The sequence below is a fragment of the Triturus cristatus genome, chromosome 3_2, assembly GCF_964204655.1.
Source record: "Triturus cristatus chromosome 3_2, aTriCri1.1, whole genome shotgun sequence".
Classification (NCBI taxonomy): domain Eukaryota; kingdom Metazoa; phylum Chordata; class Amphibia; order Caudata; family Salamandridae; genus Triturus; species Triturus cristatus.
The window spans coordinates 733687774-733714010 of NC_140584.1; the positions used below are offsets into that span (position 1 = coordinate 733687774).

The 26237-nt window shown below is 46.2% G+C and overlaps 1 protein-coding gene across 1 annotated transcript in view; it reads left to right on the forward strand.

The window, feature by feature from the left end:
* The window catches only part of STAT4 (signal transducer and activator of transcription 4), a 772166-nt gene that overhangs the window by 466868 nt on the left and 279061 nt on the right, over positions 1-26237 (forward strand). Inside the window, exon 18 of the mRNA XM_085648785.1 lies at positions 25193-25245. Within this exon, the coding sequence (XP_085504911.1) occupies positions 25193-25245 (53 nt within the window). The remainder of the gene's footprint in view (positions 1-25192; positions 25246-26237) is intronic.

Sequence of the window (26237 nt, forward strand, 5' to 3'; positions counted from 1 at the left end):
CTAATATTATGGCTGCGATGAGTAAACTAAGATGGTACTTTCAGATAGACTGTGTTATTAAGACTAGTATTGAATATTTCTGTATGGGATAGAATGATTTTTTCATCGATAAATACTGTAGGATTTGGTTTTTTATAACTGCATTTAGTCCCTTTAAATGGGTTTTGATGCTGCTAGGGAGATAAAGACGAGTTCAGTTTACTTGATTTTATATTTGGTGCAGGGAGATAAGCTTATTAAACTGATTTTGAGATTATTTTACTTGACATGAACTTGCTCGCTGGATGAATGTGTATGAATTATTTGTATTACCTACTTCATTTGCTCAAATAAAAAAAAACAAGCATTAGGAATGCAATTGGTCTCTCATTTCTCTGAGTTAGAACTATTGGCGATATTTTTTACCTATGTGTTATGGAGTGTATGTAGTGGTGTGTAGCGGAATTATGTGGGTTGGATTGTATTAGTTAGTTGGGTTATTGTGTGGCGTGGAATTGTGTGGCGTGGAGTGGATTTGTGTAATGGAATTAATGGCATGGAGTGCTGTGGAATTATGTGGGTAATAATTATGCGGTATTGAGTGTACTGGAATTATGTGGAGTGGGATTGTGTGTCAAGGAGTGCAATTATATGGAATGGTATTTTGTATCGTTAAGTGGTATGTAGTGAAGTTTAATTATGTGGTGTGCTGTTGAATTTTGTGGCATGATATGGAATTGTGTCGCGTGGTGTATTTAATTGCGTTGTTGAGTTGTATTGTGTGATTTGGTGTTGAATTATATGGTGCGGATTGGAAATGTGTGAAGTTAAATTGTGTGGCATGGAACTGTGCAGCTAGGTTTACCTCTTTGGTGAAGAAAAATAAAAAATGTGTAGGAGCTAAGCTCCAGATCTGTATGTTTGGGTGTTACAAAAAAGAAGAAATAGAGTTAGATTATTGACATTGTAAATATAAATGTTTCTTACCTATTTGTTATGAAGTGGAGTGGATGTATGTGGTGGGTAGTGGATTTATGTGGGTTGGATTGGAATTGTTAGTTGTGGCATTATGTGGTGTGGAATTGTGTGCTGTGGAGTGGATTTGTGTAGTGGAATTATGTGGCATGGTGGGCAGTTGTATTATGTGGTTAGTAAGTATGTGTTTTTATGTGTATTGAAATTATGTCATGGAGTGTAATTATGTGGAATGGTATTTTGTATGTGTAGTGTTATGTAATGGAGTTTAATTCTGTAGTGTGCTGTTGAATTTTGAAGTATGCAGTTAAATTATGTGTTGTGAATTGGATATATGTGGTGTGCAGTGGAATTGTGTTGCTGAGTGGAATTGTGTTGCTTGGTGTTGAATTATGTGATGTGGAATGGATTTGTGTGGAGTTGAATAGTGTGGCATGGAACAGTGTGGCGTTCAGTGAAATGATGTTGAGTGGAATTATGTGGCAGGGGGGTGTATTTATACAGATTGTTGTTATGTGGCATAGAGTGGATTTATGTGGGGTGTATTTATGTGGTATTGAGTAGCGTTTAATTAGCTGGAGTTGAATTATGTGGTGTTGATTGGTATTATGTGGAGTGAAATTATGCTGCATGGTGTGGAATTGTGTGGCGCTGAATTGTGTATTATGGAGTTGTGTGACATTGTGTTGAATTATGTGTAGTTGAATGCTTCTAGGGACACAATTAGCCTATTTGTTAATTTTGGGGTTTCAAAACAGGGTCTTAAGCTGTCTGTTCAGACACTAAACCAATGGTTTATGTCCACTATTAGTCTAGCCTATAGGGAGTCTGGTGAGCCCCCTGGAGCAATGGTGGAAGGTAATTCTACGAAATGGATGTCCACTTTGTGGGCTTTAGCACAAGGGGCATCCTTGGTGGACACCTTCGGGTATAATGCGATTTACAAATACCATCCTATCCTATCCTATATCTGTTGTAAATTCACTTGGGCGGTCTCTTCCACATTTGCGAAACACTACAGAGTGTTATAGGAGACACATTTCCTTAATATCTTTGGATCAAAGTTTTGTAGTCTATGCTGAATAGTGACAAACTGATTTACAAATAAATCTTTTTGGCTTGCATACCTGTTGTCCTGGTCCTGTATTGCTTTCTATATTTCACTGAGTAATTGGCAAAGGCAGCACAATGAGGTGATATTTCATTATCTTACCGGTAAATGCATTACTCAGAGTGCTTACTTTGCCTGAATTAATTACACCTCTTCTCCTGCCCTTTCGAACCAAGCCTACTATATAGCTAAGGCTTGAGTCAAAAGAAAAGAGGAGGTGATGAGTGTGAGAGGAACTTAAGTATATTACTTTTTTGTTGACGGAGTGTGACTCTGCGGCTCGATGTCTCTTAATGAGTAATTAATTCGGGCAAAGGAAGCAGTCTGTGTAATGCATTTACCAGTAAGTAAATGAAACATTTGCATTGTGCTGGATGGGTCTGGGCGCACAGGACCCAATTGAAAATTGAAAGGCAAGCACTGTCCATGCACAACCGCATTAAGTTTGAACTTTCAGGAATAGAATATTATGATGGTGAATGTGTCCAGATCATTTTAAAATCCCCTTCGGTGTAGACATAAGGTGCAAAAGGGACAATAGTCAGTGGTATATCAGGAAAAAAAGGTAAGTGTGTAGTGGGATATACAACAAGGAGGAAGAACACACTTGTCAGCCTGTGCAAGGACTTGGAGAAAATAAATAACAAATGTCACGTTGAGAGGACGAATAGAAAAAGACCCACACAAGCAGTACTTAATTTTGGGAAATTACACTTATTTTTCTGCATCAGACATTTACCACGAGCAAGAGAAAAAAATACATAAAAGTGAAATGACGGACGTATAGAAAGATGGAAAAAAACGGCACAAAGGAAGAAAGCAGGGACCAACAAGAGTGAGAAAAAAAGGACAGGTAGTGTCTGGTAGTGGATTAAAGAGGCATGAGGTGTATTTAAGACTATGCAGCCTTGGTATTTGGTGCAATGACATTTTGTTGTACTGACTACGGGTTCCTTAGCATCACTTCGAAATAGTAAACCTTGTGCGTATGCCATAAATTAGAGAAGCAAATACATGTTATTTACACTCTTTGCCAAATTGCCTCTCACACGCAAAAAAAACCAGAGGACGTTGTAGGCATGATAAGGCAAGCATGCACTGTCACTGTATAGAAACAAAGAACCTAGATTACAATGTACACCTAATCACACAGAGGAAAGAGACAATGTAATTATGACTTTGTTCAATATGAAAAACACTGCTGTCCTTTTTAAGGAGGAAAGAAAAACAAATATAATTCCGACTGTTGCTTTCTGTTGGTGTGGCAAAATATGGCATTGTGATTATTTTTCACATCTCCGGCAGTCAGGGCGAAACCATCAAGGTGTTAAAGACTGAAGCCAGAGGGGTTGAAGAAAATGGAGGGAGCACTAAGAATGAAGTCACACTCTGTCGGATATAGTCTTTTCAGTATCTTTATTCTTCTTTTGTAAAACAGATGACAGGACAACAGCCAACGCGTTTCGTTCCTTTCAAAGAACTTCATCAGGGCGAAATATTATATGCAAAAGGATCCAAATGTATAAACGGCATCTAGTAGTAGGCAGTCCCACAGTAAGGATGAAGTAATGGTAGACTCCGGCCAAAGTAATCCCAAAAGACTTCCTTGTAGCGGCGGCAAGTTTGCCCGGCAGTTGAATGGCGCTTGAGAAGTTTGTGAAAGCCATAATAAGTCCATTTGTCAACATCCTGGTGCTGTGCAACAGCGGATGCCCGATCCCTTTTTTATGGGGGAGGAGAGTGCGATTGAGAGTGCAGCCCAAGTGTTACACAAAAACTGTAAGATTTTGTGCATGATACCACCGTAAATATACCACCACTGCCTGAGTCCACTGCCCTGGCAGCTCTGAGGTCTTTGGAGGGAGAATACGAGCAACTATACATCAAAACACTTTAAAGATGCCCTTGATGCGCAATGAAAAGTGATAAAGCATTAGATAAATAGACACACTCAAGTGTCTTAGAGGCAAAAGAAAGGGAGGGACATAGAAAGACTGCTAGAGAAATAAAACCAGATAAAAAGACCAGATGAAATGACAAAAAGGAAGAGTAAAAAACATAGAAGACGTAGAGAAATACAGGTTGAGACGGGAACATTACAGCAAACACTTGAGGGAAGTGCTCCTTTACATAGAAGTGCAACTGTGAGCCCCAAAGAGCATACATTAAATTAAATTTGTGAGCGGCTCCTATTTGAAGAAGTGCCTTTCTTTTAGCAACACGGCGTCCGTTCTCTGTTTTCTAATATAATTGCAACCTTCTTTCGACTGATGTCCAATTCCAGGATCAAGCCAGCAGGTGGCAGAAGATGCAAGCATGTGATTCTTCTGTTGTTGATTATCGTGGTAACGTTTGTAGCTGAGCATTTAGCGAGAACACTTTTAGGGGCCGATTCCGATCGGGGTCGGAAAGCACTCCAACCAAGCCGGATCCGGAGTGTTTTCCGACCGGGCCGGAGTCCTGCATTCTGACCGAGCGAGTACGATGCGGCCGTATGCTGCCGGACTCGGTTCAGTCGGACTCACATAGAAGTCAATGGGAGTCGGTCGTATGACGCGTACATGGGCTCCCATTGACTGATTGGGTATGTCGCGGACAAGTGCGCCCCCTACAGTGGGTACGCGTCGGTGCCATCCGCACCGTACATGCCTGTGTTGGGGTGACCCATGGGTTTCCCCCTGTGTCCGAGTCGTAGGGCTGCGGGTGACAGGGGGTCCGACGTGGACCCCCAAAGGCAACCACCCGGACAATTTGCGAGCCGGACACTCCGACTCGCACAGGCTGTCCGACGCTTGCATCGTACTGCCTCGTCGTGAATCGCATCCATTGCACGCCACGGTTAGCTTACGACCAAGACGTACGGAGCGGTTCGGACCCGGAAACGACTCGGTCGGTGAATTTCATGCAGCTCGCATCGTACTTGCTCGCTCGTACAGCTGTACGAGTCGGCCGGAAAACACGCATACGGCTCGTAGTTTTTTCGTCCGGATCACTTTCGGTGCCCTTCCGACCCGGATCGGAATCGGCCCCTGAATGTTGAATTTTCAAGTAGCCGTACACAAGATCTGTACTTGCCATATAAACAGCAATGAACTAAGATACAGTGCAGCATGCCGTGCTGATATACAGAAGGAAACAAAAGCGGGCGGCCGCTATATTTAAAATGAAAGCAACGCATTAACTAGATAGGGAACATGGCCCAAGAAAAAAGATAGCGACGGTAGCGACGTGCAGGGGCACGGAAGACACTAGGTCATACATATACCAATTTCCCCCTTTCACTCAGTCAATGCCTCCTTTTACAACGCAACCTCCTTTCTTCGGTCAACCGCCTTTTTTAGGAGCAGGCCGCGGACGAAACAGAGGCAGAAGGAGAGGACAGCCGCAGGTACATTGGGAGATGGATCCACAACAACCCAATACCCGCAGCAGGAAAGGGCAACCACTACCAGGGACGAGCTCGGATACAATGTTTTCTAATATAATTGCAACCTTCTTTCGACTGATGTCCAATTCCAGGATCAAGCCAGCAGGTGGCAAAAGATGCAAGCATGTGATTCTTCTGTTGTTGATTATCGTGGTAACGTTTGTAGCTGAGCATTTAGCGAGAACACTTTTAGGGGCCGATTCCGATCGGGGTCGGAAAGCACTCCAACCAAGCCGGATCCGGAGTGTTTTCCGACCGGGCCGGAGTCCTGCAGTCTGACCGAGCGAGTACGATGCGGCCGTATGCTGCCGGACCCGGTTCAGTCGGACTCACATAGAAGTCAATGGGAGTCGGTCGTATGACGCGTACATGGGCTCCCATTGACTGATTGGGTATGTCGCAGACAAGTGCGCCCCCTACAGTGGGTACGCGTCTGTGCCATCCGCACCGTACATGCCTGTGTTGGGGTGACCCATGGTTTCCCCCTGTGTCCGAGTCGTAGGGCTGCGGGTGACAGGGGGTCCGACGTGGACCCCCAAAGGCAACCACCCGGACGATTTGCGAGCCGGACACTCCGACTCGCACAGGCTGTCCGACGCTTGCATCGTACTGCCTCGGTCGTGAATCGCATCCATTGCACGCCACGGTTAGCTTACGACCAAGACGTACGGAGCGGTTCGGACCCGGAAACGACTCGGTCGGTGAATTTCAAGCAGCTCGCATCGTACTTGCTCGCTCGTACAGCTGTACGAGTCGGCTGGAAAACACGCATACGGCTCGTAGTTTTTTCGTCCGGATCACTTTCGGTGCCCTTCCGACCCGGATCGGAATCGGCCCCTGAATGTTGAATTTTCAAGTAGCCGTACACAAGATCTGTACTTGCCATATAAACAGCAATGAACTAAGATACAGTGCAGCATGCCGTGCTGATATACAGAAGGAAACAAAAGCGGGCGGCCGCTATATTTAAAATGAAGGCAACGCATTAACTAGATAGGGAACATGGCCCAAGAAAAAAGATAGCGACGGTAGCGACGTGCAGGGGCACGGAAGACACTAGGTCATACATATACCAATTTCCCCCTTTCACTCAGTCAATGCCTCCTTTTACAACGCAACCTCCTTTCTTCGGTCAACCGCCTTTTTTAGGAGCAGGCCGCGGACGAAACAGAGGCAGAAGGAGAGGACAGCCGCAGGTACTTTGGGAGATGGATCCACAACCACCCAATACCCGCAGCAGGAAAGGGCAACCACTACCAGGGACGAGCTCGGATACAACGAGCTAGTTGTAAACTTGAGCACAAGAACCCTTACACCCAATGAACAACTGGTCCTCAACAAAGGCCTGGGCTATGTTCCGACCAATGTTGGAGACTTATTCCAACTACGATGTGAAATGGCCAAATTTTTCAGAAAAATCCGTCTACATTTCTTCTTTAAAGATAAGGAACTGACGGCCTCTCCAGAGGATTTTTCTGAAAAAAATACGGGCCTCAAAACACGTCCACTTTTAACCCTCCAGCCCATCTGACACCTGACCGAGTTAAAGTGTTCGAACAAGCAGTGATTCATGATATCAATTCTATCAGCACTAAAAAAGACAAAGTCTATCACAATCTTTCTCAGAATGAGAAACAAGCTTTAACGGCTCTAGCAAATGATGAGACTATAACTATAAAACCCGCCGACAAAGGCGGAGCAATCTTTATTCTGGACACTGAGGCATACCGCACTGAGTGTTTGAGACAACGCAATGACCGGACAGCATACAGACCACTCTCTGAAGATCCGACCCCCAGATTAACAAGAGAGATACAAACTCTTGTAGATGATGCCAAAGCTGCAGGTTGGATTACTGGAACCTCTTTCCACTTTTGTTAATTTTTTTCTAAAACCTCTAGTTAAGGAAATGCCCAGCTACCTTCAAGACACAAAGGATGTCATCCGATTACTTCCTGATATCAGTTATGATACAGAGACAGACCTCTTGGTTAGCTTCGATGTGGAATCTTTATATACCTCCATCCCACAAATGGAAACTTTAGAAGCCATCGAGAGTCTTCTAGATGTGAGAAATTTGGACACTATTACACCGGTCCATTTCATAATGGAATTCAAAAGGATGGCCATGATGGAGAACTTCTTTCAATTCGAGGAGACTATATATCTACAAGTCTCGGGTACATCTATGGGCAGCATTTTTGCGCCGAGTCTGGCCAACCTGTATGTCCACCTCTTCGAGCAGAACAATGTGCTTACTCAGACCAACCCATTCAGAGACCAAATAAAAAATTTGGAAAAGATACATTGATGACATTCTGGTTGTCTGGCAGGGACCTGTAGCCTCTCTGCTAGATTTTCATGCTTGGCTCAATACAAAGAACGAATTTTTACGCTTTACAGTTGACAAAAACCGCCTGCCTTTTCTAGACATAGCGATATGTCCGTATAAGGGCAAACTTGGCAGTGAACTATACAAGAAACCCCTATCTAAGAACTCTCTCCTCAGTTTCAACAGTCATCACCCTCGATCTCTTCGAGAGAATCTACCCGTAGGACAGTTCCTGCGTATTCGCAGAAACTGTTCCAACGTAACCACCTTCAACCAGTATGCAGAGGAACTCTCTAATCAACTGAGAGACAGACAATACCCCAAACGCCTGGTGAGACAGGCTTGGAAAAGAGCCTCAAATAATAACCGGGGAGCCCTTTTGGAACCCCCGGTGCCGAAGCCTCCGTTGTCCAGAATGACCTTTGTAAATACATTCAGTACGTGGTCGAACCAGGTACAAAAAACGGTGCGAAAACACTGGTGGATATTGAATGTAGGGAATGAGGTTATTCCACCACCTTTATTCTCCTTTAAAAGGGGCACCAACCTCAAAGATAGCCTCGTACATACTAGACCCAGAACAAAATCTTCCATCACTACTAATACCCTATGGGATTTACCGCCAAGACAAGGCCATTTTCCATGCGGCCAGTGTTCAGCATGTCCACAGACCCAGCCCACTAAAACAGTTGATATAGGTACAGACACACCCTGGATTTTAAAAAAACATACCAACTGCAACACTGAAAGAGTCATCTATCTGATTACCTGTCCTTGTTCTTTGCGTTATGTAGGCATGACTACACGCAAGATCAAGACACGTATTAACGAACATAAAAGCACAATTAGGCGGAATAAAGAGGCTACCAAACTAACCAACCATTTTCTGTCACTCAGACACAAACCAGAAGACTTGAGGTGGTTAGTCTTAGAACAACCTTTTATTCCCACACACGTGACCGATATTAAAAAACTCTTGTTCATTAAAGAACAGAAGTGGGTGTTTAAATTCAAGAGTGACCAACTGGGCTTGAATGATGATATCCCGTGGTCATCTCTCTAAACAACAGGATCTAGGCACCATATCCGTATGCAGAAAGACTCTATTTGGTTCCCTCAAGAAATAATCGGACGTGGGTGGATTGCCCAAATGAGTTCCTCACCCACATATCTGATTTAGCACCCTAGCCAGGCTAGTTAGCCTTTAGGCGTGAACCAGTAGGGCACTTTTATATTTACATGTCCGGGTCTCATCTTTATGATTCTGCAAATTAGGAACATAATAATTGTTTTTTTATATATACACCCACATGACTCTAACACATTCGATCTTGTGTTACTTTTCCAGTGGTGTTACAAGCTGTTCTCCTTTAATCGGCAAGGCCGTTCAATACGGTATCTACGCATGAGTTTGCGTTTGGTACTACAAATCCCAGCATTCCTTTGACACACGACATCGCATGCTGTATTTTGTACACTGCCGCGTTCCGTAGCGGTTAACACAGAAGTACGCCTGTATACAGAAGAGATATATGGACACTCCTCCTTTCCGTCAGATACCTCCCCGTCCAGCTCAGTTGTCAGAGCGGGGTACCGACGGAGAGGTAAGGGTTTCTTCCATTAGCTCCTTAACTTCTGTCACTTGCGATCACTCCACGCTGCGTTAACGATGTCAGGAAATTCCTTCGGGTTTCCCTACACACGAGTTAGACTTAGTTTGGTTTTGTTGTAATCATGGCAACTTGCACGTAGCATTGTAATCGCTGTTTGGTGCTCTTATAGCATACCAGACGCTCTCGTGTGTGACTGGACGTAGATGAGAGCTAGCCGATTCCTTTCGAACTCTCACTAACTGTTGATTTTCAAACCTTTTAATATCGGACCCTAGTACCCCAACATTGTACATAAGATATCAACACGGGCCATTCTCTCTTTTTGCTCGCAATATCACACACTGCAGCGCCTATAGAGTGATATTCCCGGTGTTTTTAAATATAGACTCTGCCTTGTTTTTACACCATGTAGTCAAGTACTTTCGTTGGTAAATTCCTGTATCCCCTGTGGATTAAAACCGCTATGTCCACTGGGGTAATACTGTTGTTTGGAATTTCCATTTGTAGAGCGGTGCCTCATGTCCTGAGCGGATCCCAGGTGAGGCGAGGTGCGTACCCGCAGTTTTCCGGGTAAGTGCACATACTGATTGTTGAATTAACTATCGCTATGTAATACACTTATAAGTATTGATATGATCTCGTTAAAACAAAATAATTATTTTTAAACATTGTTCTGGGATTAACACTGATATTGCACAAGATCAAGTGAGGTTTTCCCACCATCGTTTTTGTCTGACTCTTTGTTTGGTTTTGACCAGGTTTCTTTTACCAAGTATTACCTGTAACAGTTCAACCGGGACACACAGGACCAATCAGGTTGTATTAGTTACCAACCTAGTTATCACTGGATTTGTTTATTATTCTTTACACATTCATTGCAGTAGCGTCAACATGGTCCTGATGAGAGCTTGGACTCTTATGTCCAGAAGCCGAAACATGTAGACCGACATCCTGACAGTTATTTGCTAAGCTGTCGATGCACTGTTTTTAGAGTGGCACCAAGACAGCACCAGAATAAAATTTATAGTGTCTTGTTAGCCATTTTTAACTGCACTGTTCTTACTACTTTTTGCACTGCAACCATCACCCCACCGACTGCAATGTCGTTTGCATTCACGCCTGGGACTACCGTGGAACCACCACAATCATTATAGTGGTTGGTATTTATGGTACTGTCCATAGTTCCCAGATGATGAAAAACCACCTTTGGTGGGTGATGGGAACTTGACCCTTTTGGGAGGCTTCACACGACTACTTTGGTTTTCTTCACTTCTTTTGTCACATCGGTGTTATTTTTCACATTGAACATTAGACCCACAGTATTGTTTGTATATTATTACTAGGTCATACATGCCAAGATTTCAGAATAGCAAAGTGGCAGATTTTTTAGAAAAAATCGGGAGAATGGGGCCTTCAATCGGGTTACTGTCACGTATGGGCTTTGGAAGTGTGCTGCTGCAGGATCGGACATTTGTAACACAAATGCACGTCTTTTTCTTACCTTTCAAAAGCATGGAGCACAATGGCAGGCAGAGAGAGGGTGATGCAAGTGTTGTGCACTGGCCTGGCAGGTTGCTGGCAGTGCATATCCCCCCCGTGTGTCAGCCCGGCTGAAACAGCTTCCCGGGCACACACACAGCCGCACCCGAGTACTTCACTGGTCTTTAAAAGACAATTTGCTTGTTAATGAGGCTTTGTTGGTTTTTCACCCCTTCTAGAGCCCCTGCATCGCCACTCTGACTATTGCTGGAAGAATTAGCACGTTACACAATACCAAGCCCTGTCAGCGGAAACCCCGAGGAATCGGGTTTCTGGATGCTTGAATCGGGAGGTGGGACACTAGCCTTGAAATCGGTAGTCTCCCGCCTGAATCGGGAGGGTTGGCATGTCTGCGCTAGGTGGCCGTGTACTGCAGGGAAGGGCAGCAGTAGAAAATAAGAAAATAAAGGCACGCACATAGGATGCATGGAGAGAGGAGTTGGCCTAACGGCTAGGGAGCTCGACCTCGAACCTGGGGAACTGGGTTCGAGTCTCGGTAATGACGCTGAACATCCTGTGATTCTGGGCAAATCACTTAATCTCCCCGTGCCTAACAAAAAATGAATGTGTGTCCTCATGTAACTTAACTGGTGCTATGTAAAGCGCTCTGATACCTGATTGGATTCGGGTCAAGTTTGCGCTATATAAAACTCTGCAAAAAAAAAAAAATATGTCCCTGCTTGCTCCCGCGGCAATACTCCATTGGAATGAACTTGCCAGAAAAGGTGGGACATGCACTCCCGAGTAGCCATTTGCAGGCTACCATTTTTAAAGAACACACACGAAAGCCAATTATGGGAAGAGTCAGCCCCCACAAAGTACAGACAACAGATCGTCTACCTGCACAAGCGCTGTTTAGACTCGACCTAAAAAGAGATGTGACACCGTTCTCACTTAGGTGATACTCCAGGTGAGCATTCTTTTGGAGGTCTGCTATTTCTAGTGAATCTTTGGTTTTACCTGAATTCAATAGAAGCTGGTACCTAGAAGAATATTATTTTTGGAGCAGCTTTCCATTGCCTAAGTAACTATTTTCCTAAGTATCTATGATCCGGACATGCACACAAGCGCATTAACATCAAACAAGTTGTGAATGTGTTATACAGTACCCATTTGAAAATGTAGAACTGTGTATTAGGACAATAGCACTTCAAAATGCAGGGACTGAGTCCATCTACACCATCCAAAACATCTGGCTCAACTCCGATCTAGCTCACAGTGCCTCACCTGTACCCCTAACCCTTCTGGGCTAGCAGGTGATTTTGGCAACCTCGAACATGACACACTGATCCCCAAGGGACTCGTGGAAACATCTTACCCCTTTTGTTGTTTACTCATGCATGCCCTTCATATACATAAGAAAGATATGAAGGAAGTTGTCAATACATTTACTGAAATAATCATAATCTTACATAGAAAGAGTGGGCTCTGATTATTTGGCATATAAAACAAAGCAAAGTAACCAGCATTGTGAACATAGTGAAAAGAATAAACAGTGCAATCATGACAGTCCAATTTCTGTATAGTTATAGATCACCTATCATTATCCCTACTCTGAAAGCAAAGTGGGAGTACCCTCTGCCCAATCAATTAGTTTAGCCCGAGTCCCCATACCTGGATGACTTAGTCTGGAGTTGGATTGGCAATCCCTCTCTGCAAGATCAGGATAGAAGACCAGTTTTAGCAGAGCTGCATGTCAAACACGGCATTTGTTCCAGGACTGTCGTGGCTAGGGTGCCCCCTCTGAACCATTACATGACAGTGCAGTGTTTATATAACAAAACTAGTGTTAGAGGTACAGCTCTGATGCAATGATGTGTCTAAATGTTAGAAGCTATCTCCGAGCGGGCAACTAAAAGCACTTGGATGTCTTCTTCTGTTCCTTAGCCTTGAACAAAGTGTATAGATTAGGCTTTCTAAAAATAAGCAGAATGTGCAGTGTTTCTTAGAACTGTATTGTGAAAATAAAATCTGTAAAAACTAATGTAGCTTAAACGAAGTCTGCTAAAATATGTAAAATATAACTATAAAATGGAGAATCAAAGTAGGTCCGAGAGGCCCTCACTAAAAATACACGCATGGCACATGCAGTGCAATCCCACCTTTAGAGCATCACCTGTTCGAAATGCTGAGGGCTTGGGAGGGAACAGTAACTGAGGCAGCACAGCTAGAGCTTCCGCTGAACCGACTGTTTCAATCAAATGAAATTGATGTTGAGGAGAAATAGCCTAACAAGAGAAAGATTACTTGCCAATGAACCTTAATAAGGAACACTGTGCATGCGTGACTGAGTTATGATTACAAGGTTCATTGCATTGAAGAAGGCATAGGATGAGTGTGCAGTGACGGGGGTGATGGTGAGGATAAAGGTAAAACCAAGAGAAAGAAGAAGTGACGAGGGACAGAGAAATGAGATCCAGTGGCTAACGTGTAACTACACTCTTCAGAAGACCTATGTCTTCACAGCTGCTTTTTCCCACTTGACCAAATTGTCTGATCCTGGACAATTATATTTCCCAGTGCTTTAGTTTTCAGATCTGGCAATTTGTGAATTTTGGAGTAGCTGGAAATGGTTCAGCACATATTGCATGCTGTGCATTTTTAAAAAACACTAAAGGGAGAGAATTTGGATAGATAAGATAAAAGTCAGGGCAAGCAGTGGAAGGGTGAAGAGGGAGTAGAAAAATGAAGGCACAGGGCAAATAGGAGTGGGAAGATTTAAGAAATACAAAATTATTAACCATCTTCACCTTGACCCTTCTGCTCCAGTCCAGCCTCATTTCTTCTGAATGTACAGTGAGACTGGGAACAATCAATCACACCAGCCACTGTCTGGATATTAGGTTGATACTACTCCAACTCTACTAACTTTTCAGAGCACCTGATCTGTCAGGAAATATCCTAAGTTTCCTGTGGGTCAGACCATATCTTTAATAGATTAGGAGGGCACACCCACCTGCTTTATCACTCTGCCAGAAGGTAATGTAAAGTGTGTTTGGTCTTTGTGATCCCAGACTCGGAAATCCTTAGGCCAGTGAATTAATTTTACATGGCCAGCCTCTTCACCTTTTTTAATTATCTTAGCTTACAGCTGTCTGTAGACAAAGTGAACTTTACTCAGATGTTTAACTTCCTTGTTACTAATAACTTAGATATTGTCCTACTTAAAAATATGTAACTGAGTCAAAATGGTGCGTGGTTAGAATGACTTCATAAAACGAACCAGCAACTTTTGGCTCATCGCCTTACCCAGTCAAGTAGTTATGCCAACCGTTTATGTTTCTGGCTGTGTCTAAACTTACTAATATAGGTTTTCAAAAGCATTGACTCGCAATGCTTTTGAAAATGCTTTAAATATGATTCTGGGCTTATTTGAGTGCTTGGTGTTCAGATGAAGCAGATCAAAATAGAGGTAAGGCAAATAAACTGGAACACAAGACTAGATGCAACTAATCAAGGTGAAAGAGAAAGAAGCAGTCAGATGGATAGGATATACATGTGTGTAAATGCAACACAATTACTTTCAAAATGGCTTATCAGTACTGTACACCACTAACAACTGTATATGTGTGTGTACGGCTGTAGGATGCTGGCTCTGTATACACTATACCACAATGACGTATGGCATTCACAGAGTCCAGGGAATCCCCAAAGGTATAGCAGAGGCTAAATTAAGTAAGCACTAACAAGTCTCTTTGTGGTAGCGTGGGCGAGCAGTTAGGCTTATCCAGGGAGTGTGTTAAGCATTTATTGTATTCACTCAATCAAGAACTAATTGCACACACTCAGAGACAGAATCCAGACCAATTAGGTAAGCATAAAAAAGGTATACTTATGTTTTATTTTAGAAGCAATCAGGACTTGGCACAGGTAAATAAAAAACACTATCAAATACAAGACTATTCAAGGAAATGCAGTTGAAAGTTGCAAATGTTACAGGCTTGTATATGCTTTGGAAACAGTTTAAATTACACAGTAATTACTTTTATATTACGTTTTAGTTACTTTTTGATTACTTTGAATAATGGGTTGGTATGCCTAGATACAACACCTTAGGATCTCACAATACAAGGTAAGTAAAACGTTTCATACATTTACTGGTTAGTTCTCTTTTCTCCATACAAACATCAGCTCAACACAGACATTTTAGGCCCACGATCTCTTAACATGAGTTCCTATGGGAGAAAAGTGCTTCAGGTAAGTTCACGACTTACGAATTGAGTTTTCGGGGTTCAGGACCAGCGGCACTGGAGCGGCCGGGTGCAGGGGCCCGCTGTTAGCCAATGGGGCAAAGGCGGCCTTTGGTTAAGGACTGCTGTTGAGCAGGCCACTCGGATGTGGTAGCAAAGCACCTGGGGTTAAGGTCAGTACTGCAGGGGCCAACGGCCAACACAGGAACTGCACCACCAGCATTGGGGCGGCAAGGTGCAGGGTGCAAAAAGGACGTCTGGGTCCTTGTGTGTTTCAATGGAGACCTTCGGTTGTGCGAAGTTGCTGCAGGCTCGGGCAGGGAGACTTCCTGAAGGCGACCACCAGCTGGAGAGGAAAGTTGGGATCTTGAGTGATGACTGGACACAGTCAGTTGGGCCACCCGAGGCCATGGGGCGTCAGGTGCAGGGGTGTCTTCTGGTGTTGGGTTTTCTTTCCAGCTCCAGTCAAGGTCGGGGCGACCCTTCTGGTTGTGGCTGCAGGCATCGTCGGGAAGCTTGAGGGAGGTCAGAGATCACCAGATCCCAGGTCAGGATCGCTGGGGAGACCTCCTTGGGTTGTTGGGCCACTTGAAATTGGGCCGTGGGCTTCTGGTGCAGAGTGGTGCAGAATCACGGAGTCGCCGGAATCTGGATTCTGAGGGTGAGTCTTTGCTTGAGCAAATCTGGTGCTTACAGCAGACAGAGGAATATATTCTCAAGGACTTATCGCCGAGTTTTCGGCACTTTATCGCAGCCAAAGTGGCGATAAATGTATCGCCCCATTCATAAGCCGGTGTTAACAGCCGATATCACTAGTTTTCCTGCAATAGCAGCCGCAAAAAACATCGCCACAGATGACACCTGCAACTAGCTCTAATGAGATGCAGAGTAGGCGTTCCCGTGCAAAAAGCCGCGACAACACCACTTCGCAACATTCTCAATGTCTAACCAGATTGGCGATAAGATCCCAAAACAGGCGATAAGGCGCGTTAGCAGCAGAGATTTAACACCTGCTCTTACCTGGTGTAAAATCGGACGACAACCTGCACCATGAAAGGGAGCCCAGCCCAGAGCCACACCTGAAGAACAACAGATGCCATAGAGCTACTGATCATGCAGCTCGGACACGCAAGAGGGCCGCGACATCCACCACCGCCCACTCTCTCTCTTTCTCTCTCTCGCTGTCCTTTGATGGGTGCATGACAGCAAGAGAGAGAAAGAGAGAAAGAAAGAAAGGGAGAGAGAGAGTGACAGGAAGAGAGGGAGAGAGAGAAAGAGAAAGAGAGAGAGAGAGAGATAAAGAAAGGGAGAAAGAAGGGGAGAGAGAGAGTGAGTGAAAGGAAGAGAGGGAGAGAGAAAGGTGAGAGAGAAAGAGAAAGAGAGAGAGAGAAAGAGAGAGTGAAAGAAAGGGAGAAAGAAAGGGAGAGAGAGTGAAAGGTAGACAGGGAGAGAGAAAGAGAGAGAAAGAGAGAGAGAAAGAAAGGGAGAAAGAAAGGGAGAGAGAGAGTGAAAGGAAGAGAGGTAGAGAGAAAGAGAGAAAGAAAGAGAAAGAGAGAGAGAATGAGAGAGAGGAAGAAAGGGAGAAAGGAAGGGAGAAAGAGAGAGACGGAGAGAGAGTGCCAACACTGCGGACCCTGGCCTTACGGCTCACCTGCTGCCACCGGTGTGTCTCCAACCACGTGCCGGTATACACTGCAGTCCACCAGGTCCCTTACTTGAAACAGAGTCCAGATTTATGAATGGCAGAGTTCACATAATTGCACACGCCATCATCGCTTACCCGCCCCTGCGCACACAGGCTGCTGCACCCTAGCCCCTCCCGCCGCCCAGCGGTGATTGCCCGCCCCTGCGCACACAGGCCTCACTGCTCACCTTCTGCCACCGGCGTGTCTCCAAGAGGGCCCACCACGTGCCGGTGCAAGTTCCAAGCCCGGGGCCCGCAACCTTGGCAGCCTCCACATCATGCAGCCCTGCCCCGCGGGCCACAAGGTTACACACTTGATTCTGGGTCTTGATTTCGAAATGGCAGAGAACATATGCACAGTGCACACGGCATCATCGCAGGTTGCACACCCGCTCAGCTCTATAAATGCCACTAACTGTGAACTGCGAGGCCAAGACACGTGGCGGTCGGCCCGCACAGCCCGCTGGCTCAGGCCTACAGTGCGGTCCAGCAGGGCACACACAAATCCTTACCAGTCCGGACCGCCAGGACGGTACATCATTGCAGGCTGCACACCCGCTCAGCACTTAAGGTGCCCCTACCTCAGTACACCGAAAGTCACCGTCCCATGGACGTAGGCCTGTGCCGGCCACAGTATATTCGGTGCCACCAGGTCTGTGCAAAGCAAATCATGGGCCCTTTATGAGTGAGTCTTGTGGTGTGGATGCCATAATGTCACCTCCGGCAGTGGGGAATGTGATGTGGTAGTGCCCTAGTCACTCATGAATAAATAATAACCACACGCCTACACCCAGATAGAGAGTGGAAATGGCGGCCAACACGTGCGCCCGACCCTTTTTATTGGCAGGGTCACATGTCCTGTGACGCATGTGCTGGATGGGTGTGGCGTGGGTGTGAACCAGCCATGAGGGAGTGGCTGTGGCATGCTGACAACTAGACCTGTAATCAGCAGATCACTACAGGAAAGACCTGGGACATGTAGAGTTGTCACCCCCCCGTGAGCGTAAGGGGAGTGGTCTGGCCTGGCATATGCCAGTCCAGTGTAGAGGTGTGAACAATGACCCCGGTGCACTGGGCGTGGTTCTGTCTTGGCCTGGACAAGGAAGTAACTAATGCGTGTGTCTCTGTTGTAGTGTCGGCGCCACCCGGACTGCAATCAGTAATGTTGCACCCTGTGACTCAAGTCCCACAATATAAGCAACATGGACGTAAGGGGGACTCACTGACCCTACATCCATCCATACTTCCACACTTGAATGATCATAGACATGACACATCTGTGTGAAAATGAATGTTTAATGCACATTCAGTGGAGTGTTGTAGCTGGAGCAGTACAGGGCCATGCAAACCCCACTTTACATTGTTGGCCCGTGGAGGACTCCTAAATGCCTTCTGTGAATACCGAAAGTCTTAAAATTAGGATTTTTCTCATTTTAGTAGTAGTATAGTTAGGACTCCTAACTTTAGGACTCCTAAATGCCTTCTGTGAATACCGAAGGTCTTAAAATAAGGATTTTTCTCAATTTAGTAGTAGTAAAGTTAGGACTCCTAACTTTAGGACTCCTAAATGCCTTCTGTGAATACCGAAAGCCTTAAAATTAGGATTTTTCTCAGTTTAGTAGTAGTATAGTTAGGACTCCTAAGTTTAGGACTCCTAAACTGAGAAAAATCCTAATTTTAAGACTTTCGGTATTCACAGAAGGCATTTAGGAGTCCTAAACGTAGGACTCCTAGCTTCTGTGAATACCGAAATGAGTAAGTGTCTTCTGTGAATACCAAAATGAGTAAGTACCTTCTGTGAATACGAAAATGGTAGTAAGTTTAGGATTTTGTCTTAAGTTAGTTCTGTGAATCGGGCCCACAGTGTTGGAAAGCCATGTGTTGTTCGTGGGGGTCCTGGGGGGCAGCCGTGATGGTGGATGCTGCCTACTGTGTGGTCGGTGCAGGGGGTGGGGTCTTATCGATGCAGCTGGGCTGCCCTGCTCCTGGAGGTGAGTTGACGTAGCTGTTAATGAACTCTTGGAGAGCGTCGGTGTCGAAGGTGTGGAGGTCCTCTTCGTCATCAGAGAAGAGAGGGTCGGTCTGCTCAGCAGGAGGTGTTGGTTTTCCCTCTGCAATGGGAAGGGGAGATGCAGTGTAACATTGTGTTCACCTGTATGTTGACGCATTGTACATGTTTACATACAGACTGCATGACAATGTACATTGTGACTGTTGGACTTGGCCCTTTTTGCAGGGTCATCCCTGAACTTTTTGCCTTCCTCCTATATTTTGTCTGACCTGTTGTTGGCTGTTTTATGACTCTGGGCACTTTACCACTGCTGATCAGTGCTAAAGTGCATATGCTCTCCCTATTGTAAACTGATGTATGAATTAGTGATTCCATGATTGGTTGGTTTGGTTTACCTGTCAGACCCTAGTACAGTGCACCAGGAGTGTCCAGGGCTGGTAATCCAAATACTGCTGGTGGGCTTGCAGCACTGGTTGTGCCACCCACAGAAGCAGCCTGTAAACGTGTGTCTAAGGCCTGCCATTGCAGAGCCTGCATGCAGTCTGGTACTGTCATGCTGACTGGGCAAGTGCACCCACTTGACAGTCCTTAAACCTTCCCTTTTCTTCATATCAGACAACCCTATGGTAGGCGCAAGGGCAGGGTGCATTGTAAGTATAAGGTAGGACATGCCCTGGTGTGTGTGTCATGTTCCATTTCTGTTTTTCACTATTGCGAAGTTACCTGTTCTCCATAGGCCAGAATGGGCAGTTTGATTATTACATCTTATAATCCTAACTGACTCAGGAAACATGGTAAAAATTTGAATTTAGTATGCCTGAACTCCGAATGATAAAATACATCTTTTAGTAAAGTTGGTTTTAATATTCTGTGTTTGAGAATACCACTTTTAGAAAGTAGGCATTTTCCTGTCTAACCATCCAAACCGCCTCTGCTAGGCTGTGTATTCCTTGTCTGGAGTTTGAATGGCAGGGGCTGGGGGATTCCAGGAGACAGGGCGAGTCAGCACAGGGCTGAATAGAGAGATCTGCATCTAGATGGGTGGGAGGAGTTGCACCTGGGACCTGAATAGGGCTGTGCCTTCCCTCCACAATGCTGGCTCCACCTCCTGTGGTGCGTCTGATGTCTCTGCTCTGCACTCTGAAAGGAAAGAAGGAGTTATGTAAACAAAGTGAGAAACCTTTGCTGAGGAGTGGAACCAGAAGAAACTGAGGAGAGACTATCCCTAAGCTGAAGCGTTGCTTGGAGGATTGGCCTGCAGTGGTTGCCTGACTGCCAAAGAAAGGAGAAAGGACTTTGTGTGCATTTTCATTCAACTTGTGAAGGATCTCAAAGGGCTTGGAAAAGAGATTGCCTACTGCTGAAGTCTCAGGGACAACAGACTTCACCCACCAGCTCCCCAAGAGTTCTCTTGAAGCGCCTGCAGTTGTGCTGGACTTTTTGAGGACTTGCGTGTCGCAAGGGGCTGGAAGCGCGACTCAAGAACAAGAAGCGTGTCACCGAACTGCCGCTTCACAACACGAAGCGCCTCGCATCGCCGGAGAAGACGATCGACGTCGCAGCAGGCGCCGCCGCATCTCCGGGAAGCGGGTCGCAGAAGAATTGTGGAGTCAATGCAGGTCCACCGAAGCGCCTCACATCGCCAGGAGAAGAGGATCGACGTCGCCGCAGACGCCGCCGCATCACTGGGTAGCGTCTCGCAGGGCCTGTCGCGGCTCATCGCAGGAGACAAGGATCGACGTTGCATCAGACGCCGTCGCATCTCCGAGCAGTGTGTCAAAGGGCCTGTCGCAGCTCATCGCCAGAGAAGAGGATCAACGTCACCACAGACGCCGCCGCATAACCGGGAAGAGTGTCGCAGGGCCTGTCGCGGCTCACATCGTTGTAGAAGCAACTCGCATCGCCAGGGGAGAGGATCGACGTCACCGCAGATGCCGCCGCATCACTGGGAAGTGTGTCGCAGGGCCTGTCGCGGCTCGCATCGTCAGGAAACATCTCGCATCACCGGAGAAGTGGATCGACGTCGCGTCAGGCGCCGCCGCATCCCCGGGAACCGTGTTGTATCAAGAAGAAAGCGCCATCTTTGTTTCTTTGCACCAGATCTTCAACGCATCACCGTCCTTGCAACACTTTAGTTGTCTTGCGTTACGCATCTTAAGGTACATTGAACTCTGAGTGTCGCATTTACCATCCTAAGAGAACTAAGCTAAATTCTACCATTTTAAACTAACCGTATTGTGGATTTTTTTCGTTTATGGCCTTGTGATAAACCTATATAAAGAATACTTATGTTTTATATAAAACTTGTGTGGTGTCCATCTGTAGTGTTGACACTTGATTACTGTATGTGTTCACAAATGCTTTACACACTGCCTCTGAGATAAGCCTGTCTGCTTGTGCCAAGCTACCAAGGGGGTGAACAGGGGTTATTTTAGGAGTGTAGCCCTTTACCCTGACTAGACGCAAGGGTCCCTATTTGTCACAGGTACCTACCTATGCAAACTAGAGACCCCCAAATCTAACAGTGACTGTTTGGGAGGAGCTGCCTATTTGATAAGGGTCAGTGGACATTTCGACAACATCACGGATGTGTGTTTGTAATTGTATTGACTCACATTTCCCTGCTATGCCAAATGTGATTGGCCAGTTTCTACAGACAAGCAGCACCAGTTGTGTCCCCTGTTCTGTTGTGGACGTGTTGCGGTTTGTACCACATTGTTGTCAATGTTGATGTGCTCTGCATGTTCTGTTTGTGTGTGCTGCATTTTGGGAGAATCAACCCTACAGCTCTGATTTTGCTGCCCCTTATCCCTTTCATGAGGTGTGCCTTTGACTTCTGTGCTTATACAGTGCTGAGATGTTGCATACTTGGGTACATTGGTCTCTTGGTGGGAGTTGGGTGTCTGGGGAATGGTTTGTCCGCAGATGTGTTGTTGACATCAGGGGTTGTTTGTGCATGTGGATGTGTCAGAGTGTGACCTGCTCCTTTACGGTTGTGGTCCACACTCAGCCACCTCAGTGTTGTTGCGTGCAACATTTCATGGTATATTGACTGCAGCAATGCTATTCATCATGTAGTGTCACTTGCATTGTCAGTGTTGCTCACAGACACGTCACATTGCTGGGTTTGACACATGTGCATGGGTTGGTTGTGAGATTGGTGGTGTGTGGGAAGGGCCCCCTTTGGGCACATAGTTGACGGGGGCCTACTTGCTGTTTCTAGGTGTGCTGCAGTGTGCCAAGGGGATCAGGGACATGCTCCAGAGTCATTGTGGGTGTGCAGTGTGCTCTACTTAATTGTGCATGTGTGCCATTGTGCCCATCTCCCCCTGTCCCCCCAGTCCCTGGTCGTTACTCACCCTGTTGCTGTTGTGTCAGGTCATGTTGAGCAGTGTCCCGTCTCCCAGCTCCTGCCACTGTCTCCCCACTGATGACTGTGGACACCATTTCCTCCATCTCATCCAGCTCCTCCTGTGGTGCTGGACTCCCACCTCCAGTGTGCATTGATGCCTTCTGGTTGTTCGCAAGTTTCTGCTTGGTTTTGTGCTTCACATCATTCCAGCGCCTCTTGACCTCTTCCATTGTCCTCCTCAGTACTCCGACTGCATTCACCTTGACTGCCATATCCCATTTTTTTTGCCAATGACACAGTGGAGGTGACGAACAGTAGTTGATGGTGTTTAATTTTTTTTTAAAACAAACTTTATTGCAAGTTTATTACGACAAGACAATATACATTACAACGATTACTGCAGGATGGGCCGTACCTGAACAAACCGCTCTCTCCAGGGCCCTTGTCAAGCCCCCCTGATCAAATTCCGGTATATCGATAGCCCTCTACCATCTCCACCATAAGACAGGGTCTTTCCTAGAACTCTCCATGTTTCTATCCCGTCCTGCACCTGCGATATCAAGGCCCCCGGGAGGAGCACCCCTCCCCCTATCCCAAAACCCCCCTGCTGCTCTGCCAGCCCTCCCCTACGGCAACAGTGTCAGGTTAGGCACGGCCTATAATCCCATCCAGAGCATCCGGGTCAACAGTGTCCTACTAGGCCTCGCTGCAAGCCTCCTCAATAAATAACAAATTAACTAAACCCCCTCTGCCCACCCCCAGCCCCTCAAACTCCCCCCCCCACTGCCAGACATGTCGCTCCCTCCGCTATCTTCCAGTATCACTGATGAGCCCCTCTGATTGGTCTACTGGTAACGTACTGCCAGGTGGCGAATGAACAGAAGTAGCCACTCAAAACCCGCTATCCCCCAACCCCACAGCCCGCTCGGGGAGGGCAGATCAGCCATGCGTGTGCCCTAGTGGATTCGTGAAGGAGATCAGTCCGGGTCAGTAACCAACGCCCTAAGCAGGTCCACCAACGCCACCCACGCCCTGGCTGCAATCAGCATTTTATCATTATCAGCTCTCTGGGCCATTTGGAGCCTGAGAGTCCCCTCGCAGCCAGCCCACTTTAGTTGATGGTGTTTAATCACCTACGTTATCAGGATCCTGTTTTCCTGCAGACTGAACCGCGTCTTCCTCTTCTTCTTGTCCTTGCCTTTCCCTGACCCCGAGGTCCCGGCCTGGGCTTCTGGGGTTCTGGTTGTCCTCTGTACTTGCTCCAGCTACCTCCATTGTGCTTCGCAGGTGTTTTGATTTTGTTTATATATTTCTTTTCTACTTTTATAGTGACTTTTCCCGCCTGACGGGTGTGAATTGCAGGCCTGGCGCAGCTTAACGCTGATTTTTTTTATCGCGGTTGGGCCCATCGCAACTTTTTTCACGTTTGGGTTTAGATTTTTATCGCCATCTCGGTGACTTTATCGCGGACATTTGACATGTTATCGGGAGACTATCACATGTTACCGCCGTGTTGTGAATAGGACGTTAACACAGAGTTATTTTCTCGCGATAGACAGCGATATGAGACATTGCGTTTCCCGATATTGGCGATGATTATCGCACGTTCTTGGGAATATATGGTTGTAGATTGGGCACAGGCAGGTAGGGCTGGGGCCAAAGCAGCTGGTGTCCGCTTCTTCTTCCTGGATCAGCACGGCTCTTCGGTCCTTCTTCTTTCTTCCTTGAATCTGAGAAGGCAAGGTTCAGGGTTGCCCCTAAGTACTAGATTTAGGGACGTTAAAGGGGTGTGCAGGTCAGGACCAAAAGTTCCCTTCCTTGGGGTGGGTACACCCCCTATTATGACACCCTCCAGTGGGAGGGGGCATGAGCCTATCCCCAATTGGCTGGGTCCCCTCATCTTCAAAATGGAGGGGACTGAGATGTGTGCTTCACCTTGCCTCCCACACCTCAGGGTTGGGGTTGATAAAGGTCGGCACACCTCTCTTCCTGGCTTGGTTTTCCTGCTGATTCTCCTGCCCAAATGGGCTTTGTTTCTGAACCGAGAGAAAGGAGGCTAGACAGGTTTCTGGACCCCTGGATAGAGACCCAGGGTTCCAGAAACCTGTCTAGTGGTGGTAAATGGCCTGCAGCCATTCATGAACCACACCTAGGTTGGTTGATTTTCAGGGGGCATCTCTGAGATGCCCACTGAGTGCATTTTACATTAAATCCAATACTAGCATCAGTGTGGGTTTAATGTGGTGTGAAGTTTGCTACTAAACTTCCCAGTTTTTAGTAAAGCCATTATGGAGCTGTGAAGTTTGTAATGACCAACTACCTGACCATATACTCTTTATGGCTTTACTACACTTACACTGTCTAAGAATGGGCTCATGCCACTGTATCCTCACCTTAGGGATTGTGCACCCTGCTAGAGGGGTGACTTACCTAGGCAGTGGGTTACAGGCATGGCACACAAGAACGTCTGCCATGTCGACTCACTTTTCTCTGCACCAAAACAAGCAGCCTCCAATGGCAGTGGGTGGGTGTTAAAGTACAGGACCTCTGAGAGTGGCACAATAGGTGCTGCAGCCCTTAAAGGCCTTCCCTGGTCACTGTGCCTTTGGTACCCATGGTTTCTTTTACAAGGGGCCGAGATGTGGCCAGAGATGTGCCAATTGTGGATACAAAGGTACAGTCTTGGGAAAGAACACAGGCCCTGGGAACCTGATTGGCAGGGACCTAAGGCACATCAAATCTGGTTGCATCAGATGTCAGGCAACATGTGGGGGGTAATCATGCCAAAAAAGGTGCACTTTCCTACAACGGCATTAACACAATCATGAATGTTGCCTGCTTGTAGAAAGCAGTGCCACATAAGACCTTACGTACATGCAAACAAATGAAATGCATGCACTCACAAATACCAGAGAATTATACTGTTTGGGAAACATGGCAATACATTCGAGTTAATAATCTGCTGTCATTTAATTCTAGGGCAGCAAGTAAGCTACAATGAGGCTCCGGTTTCCTGGGGCAGGTTTTGCAAGGTAAGCTCAATACTGTAAATGTTGCACCTCCCACTGTTCCTTGTGCGTTATGTTATGTTAATAAAATTTCTAAAGCGCAACTGTTACCCTAGGATGTCCTGGCGCTGAGCACTGCCTAAGTGGTTGCTGTGGTGAGAATGACTATCCAGTGAAATAACAGGTTTTCAACCCTTTCCTAAAGGAGAGGAGCTCAGTTGCATTTCTTAGGTGAAATGGTAATTTATTCCATTCTTTTGTGGCACATACGATAAACCTCCTACCACCCTAGCTAACTTTTTTAACTGGGGGGAACAGTCACTAGTTTAGCTTCTGTAGATGGCAGAGTTCTTCTGGGAACATAACATTTGAGCCGTTGGTTCAAGTAGTCGGGCTGGTTCCATTTAGGGCTTTAAAGACTGCGCAGAGGGCTTTAAACTGCACCCACTGTTTTACTGGGAGCCCGTGGAGATGTCTCAGTCCTTCCTTGACCGACACAAACCTGGGTGTACCCGTCAACAGCCTGGCTGCTGCATTTTGCACGATTTGGAGCCTATTCAGATGTCTCTTTTGGATGTTCGAGTAGAGGCCATTACAGTAGTCCAATCGAGACAAAATGAGCACCGTGACCACTGTCCTGAGGCTGTCTTCTGACAGAGGAAACTTTAGTTTCCTCGGAATTCTGAGGCGAAAGAAGCTTGCAGAGACAACCCCACTTATATGGTCCCCGAGAGTAAGTCTGTTGTCAACGATGACCCCCAAGTTCACTTTTATGGCAGTGACTGGGAGAGTTCCCAATTCTTCCGGCCACCAGTCAGGCGTCCAGAGGTTCAAGTTGTTTCCAAATATAATAACCTCTGTTTTTCCTGAATTGAGTTTGACATGTGCTGACATCCACCCCGAGATAGCTTCCATACAGTCGTGAGATCGTATTCCTGTTTCGCCTTCTTGGCCGCACTGGAGGGATATCACTATTTGCATGTCATCGGCATAGGATGTCAATTGAAACCCGAAAG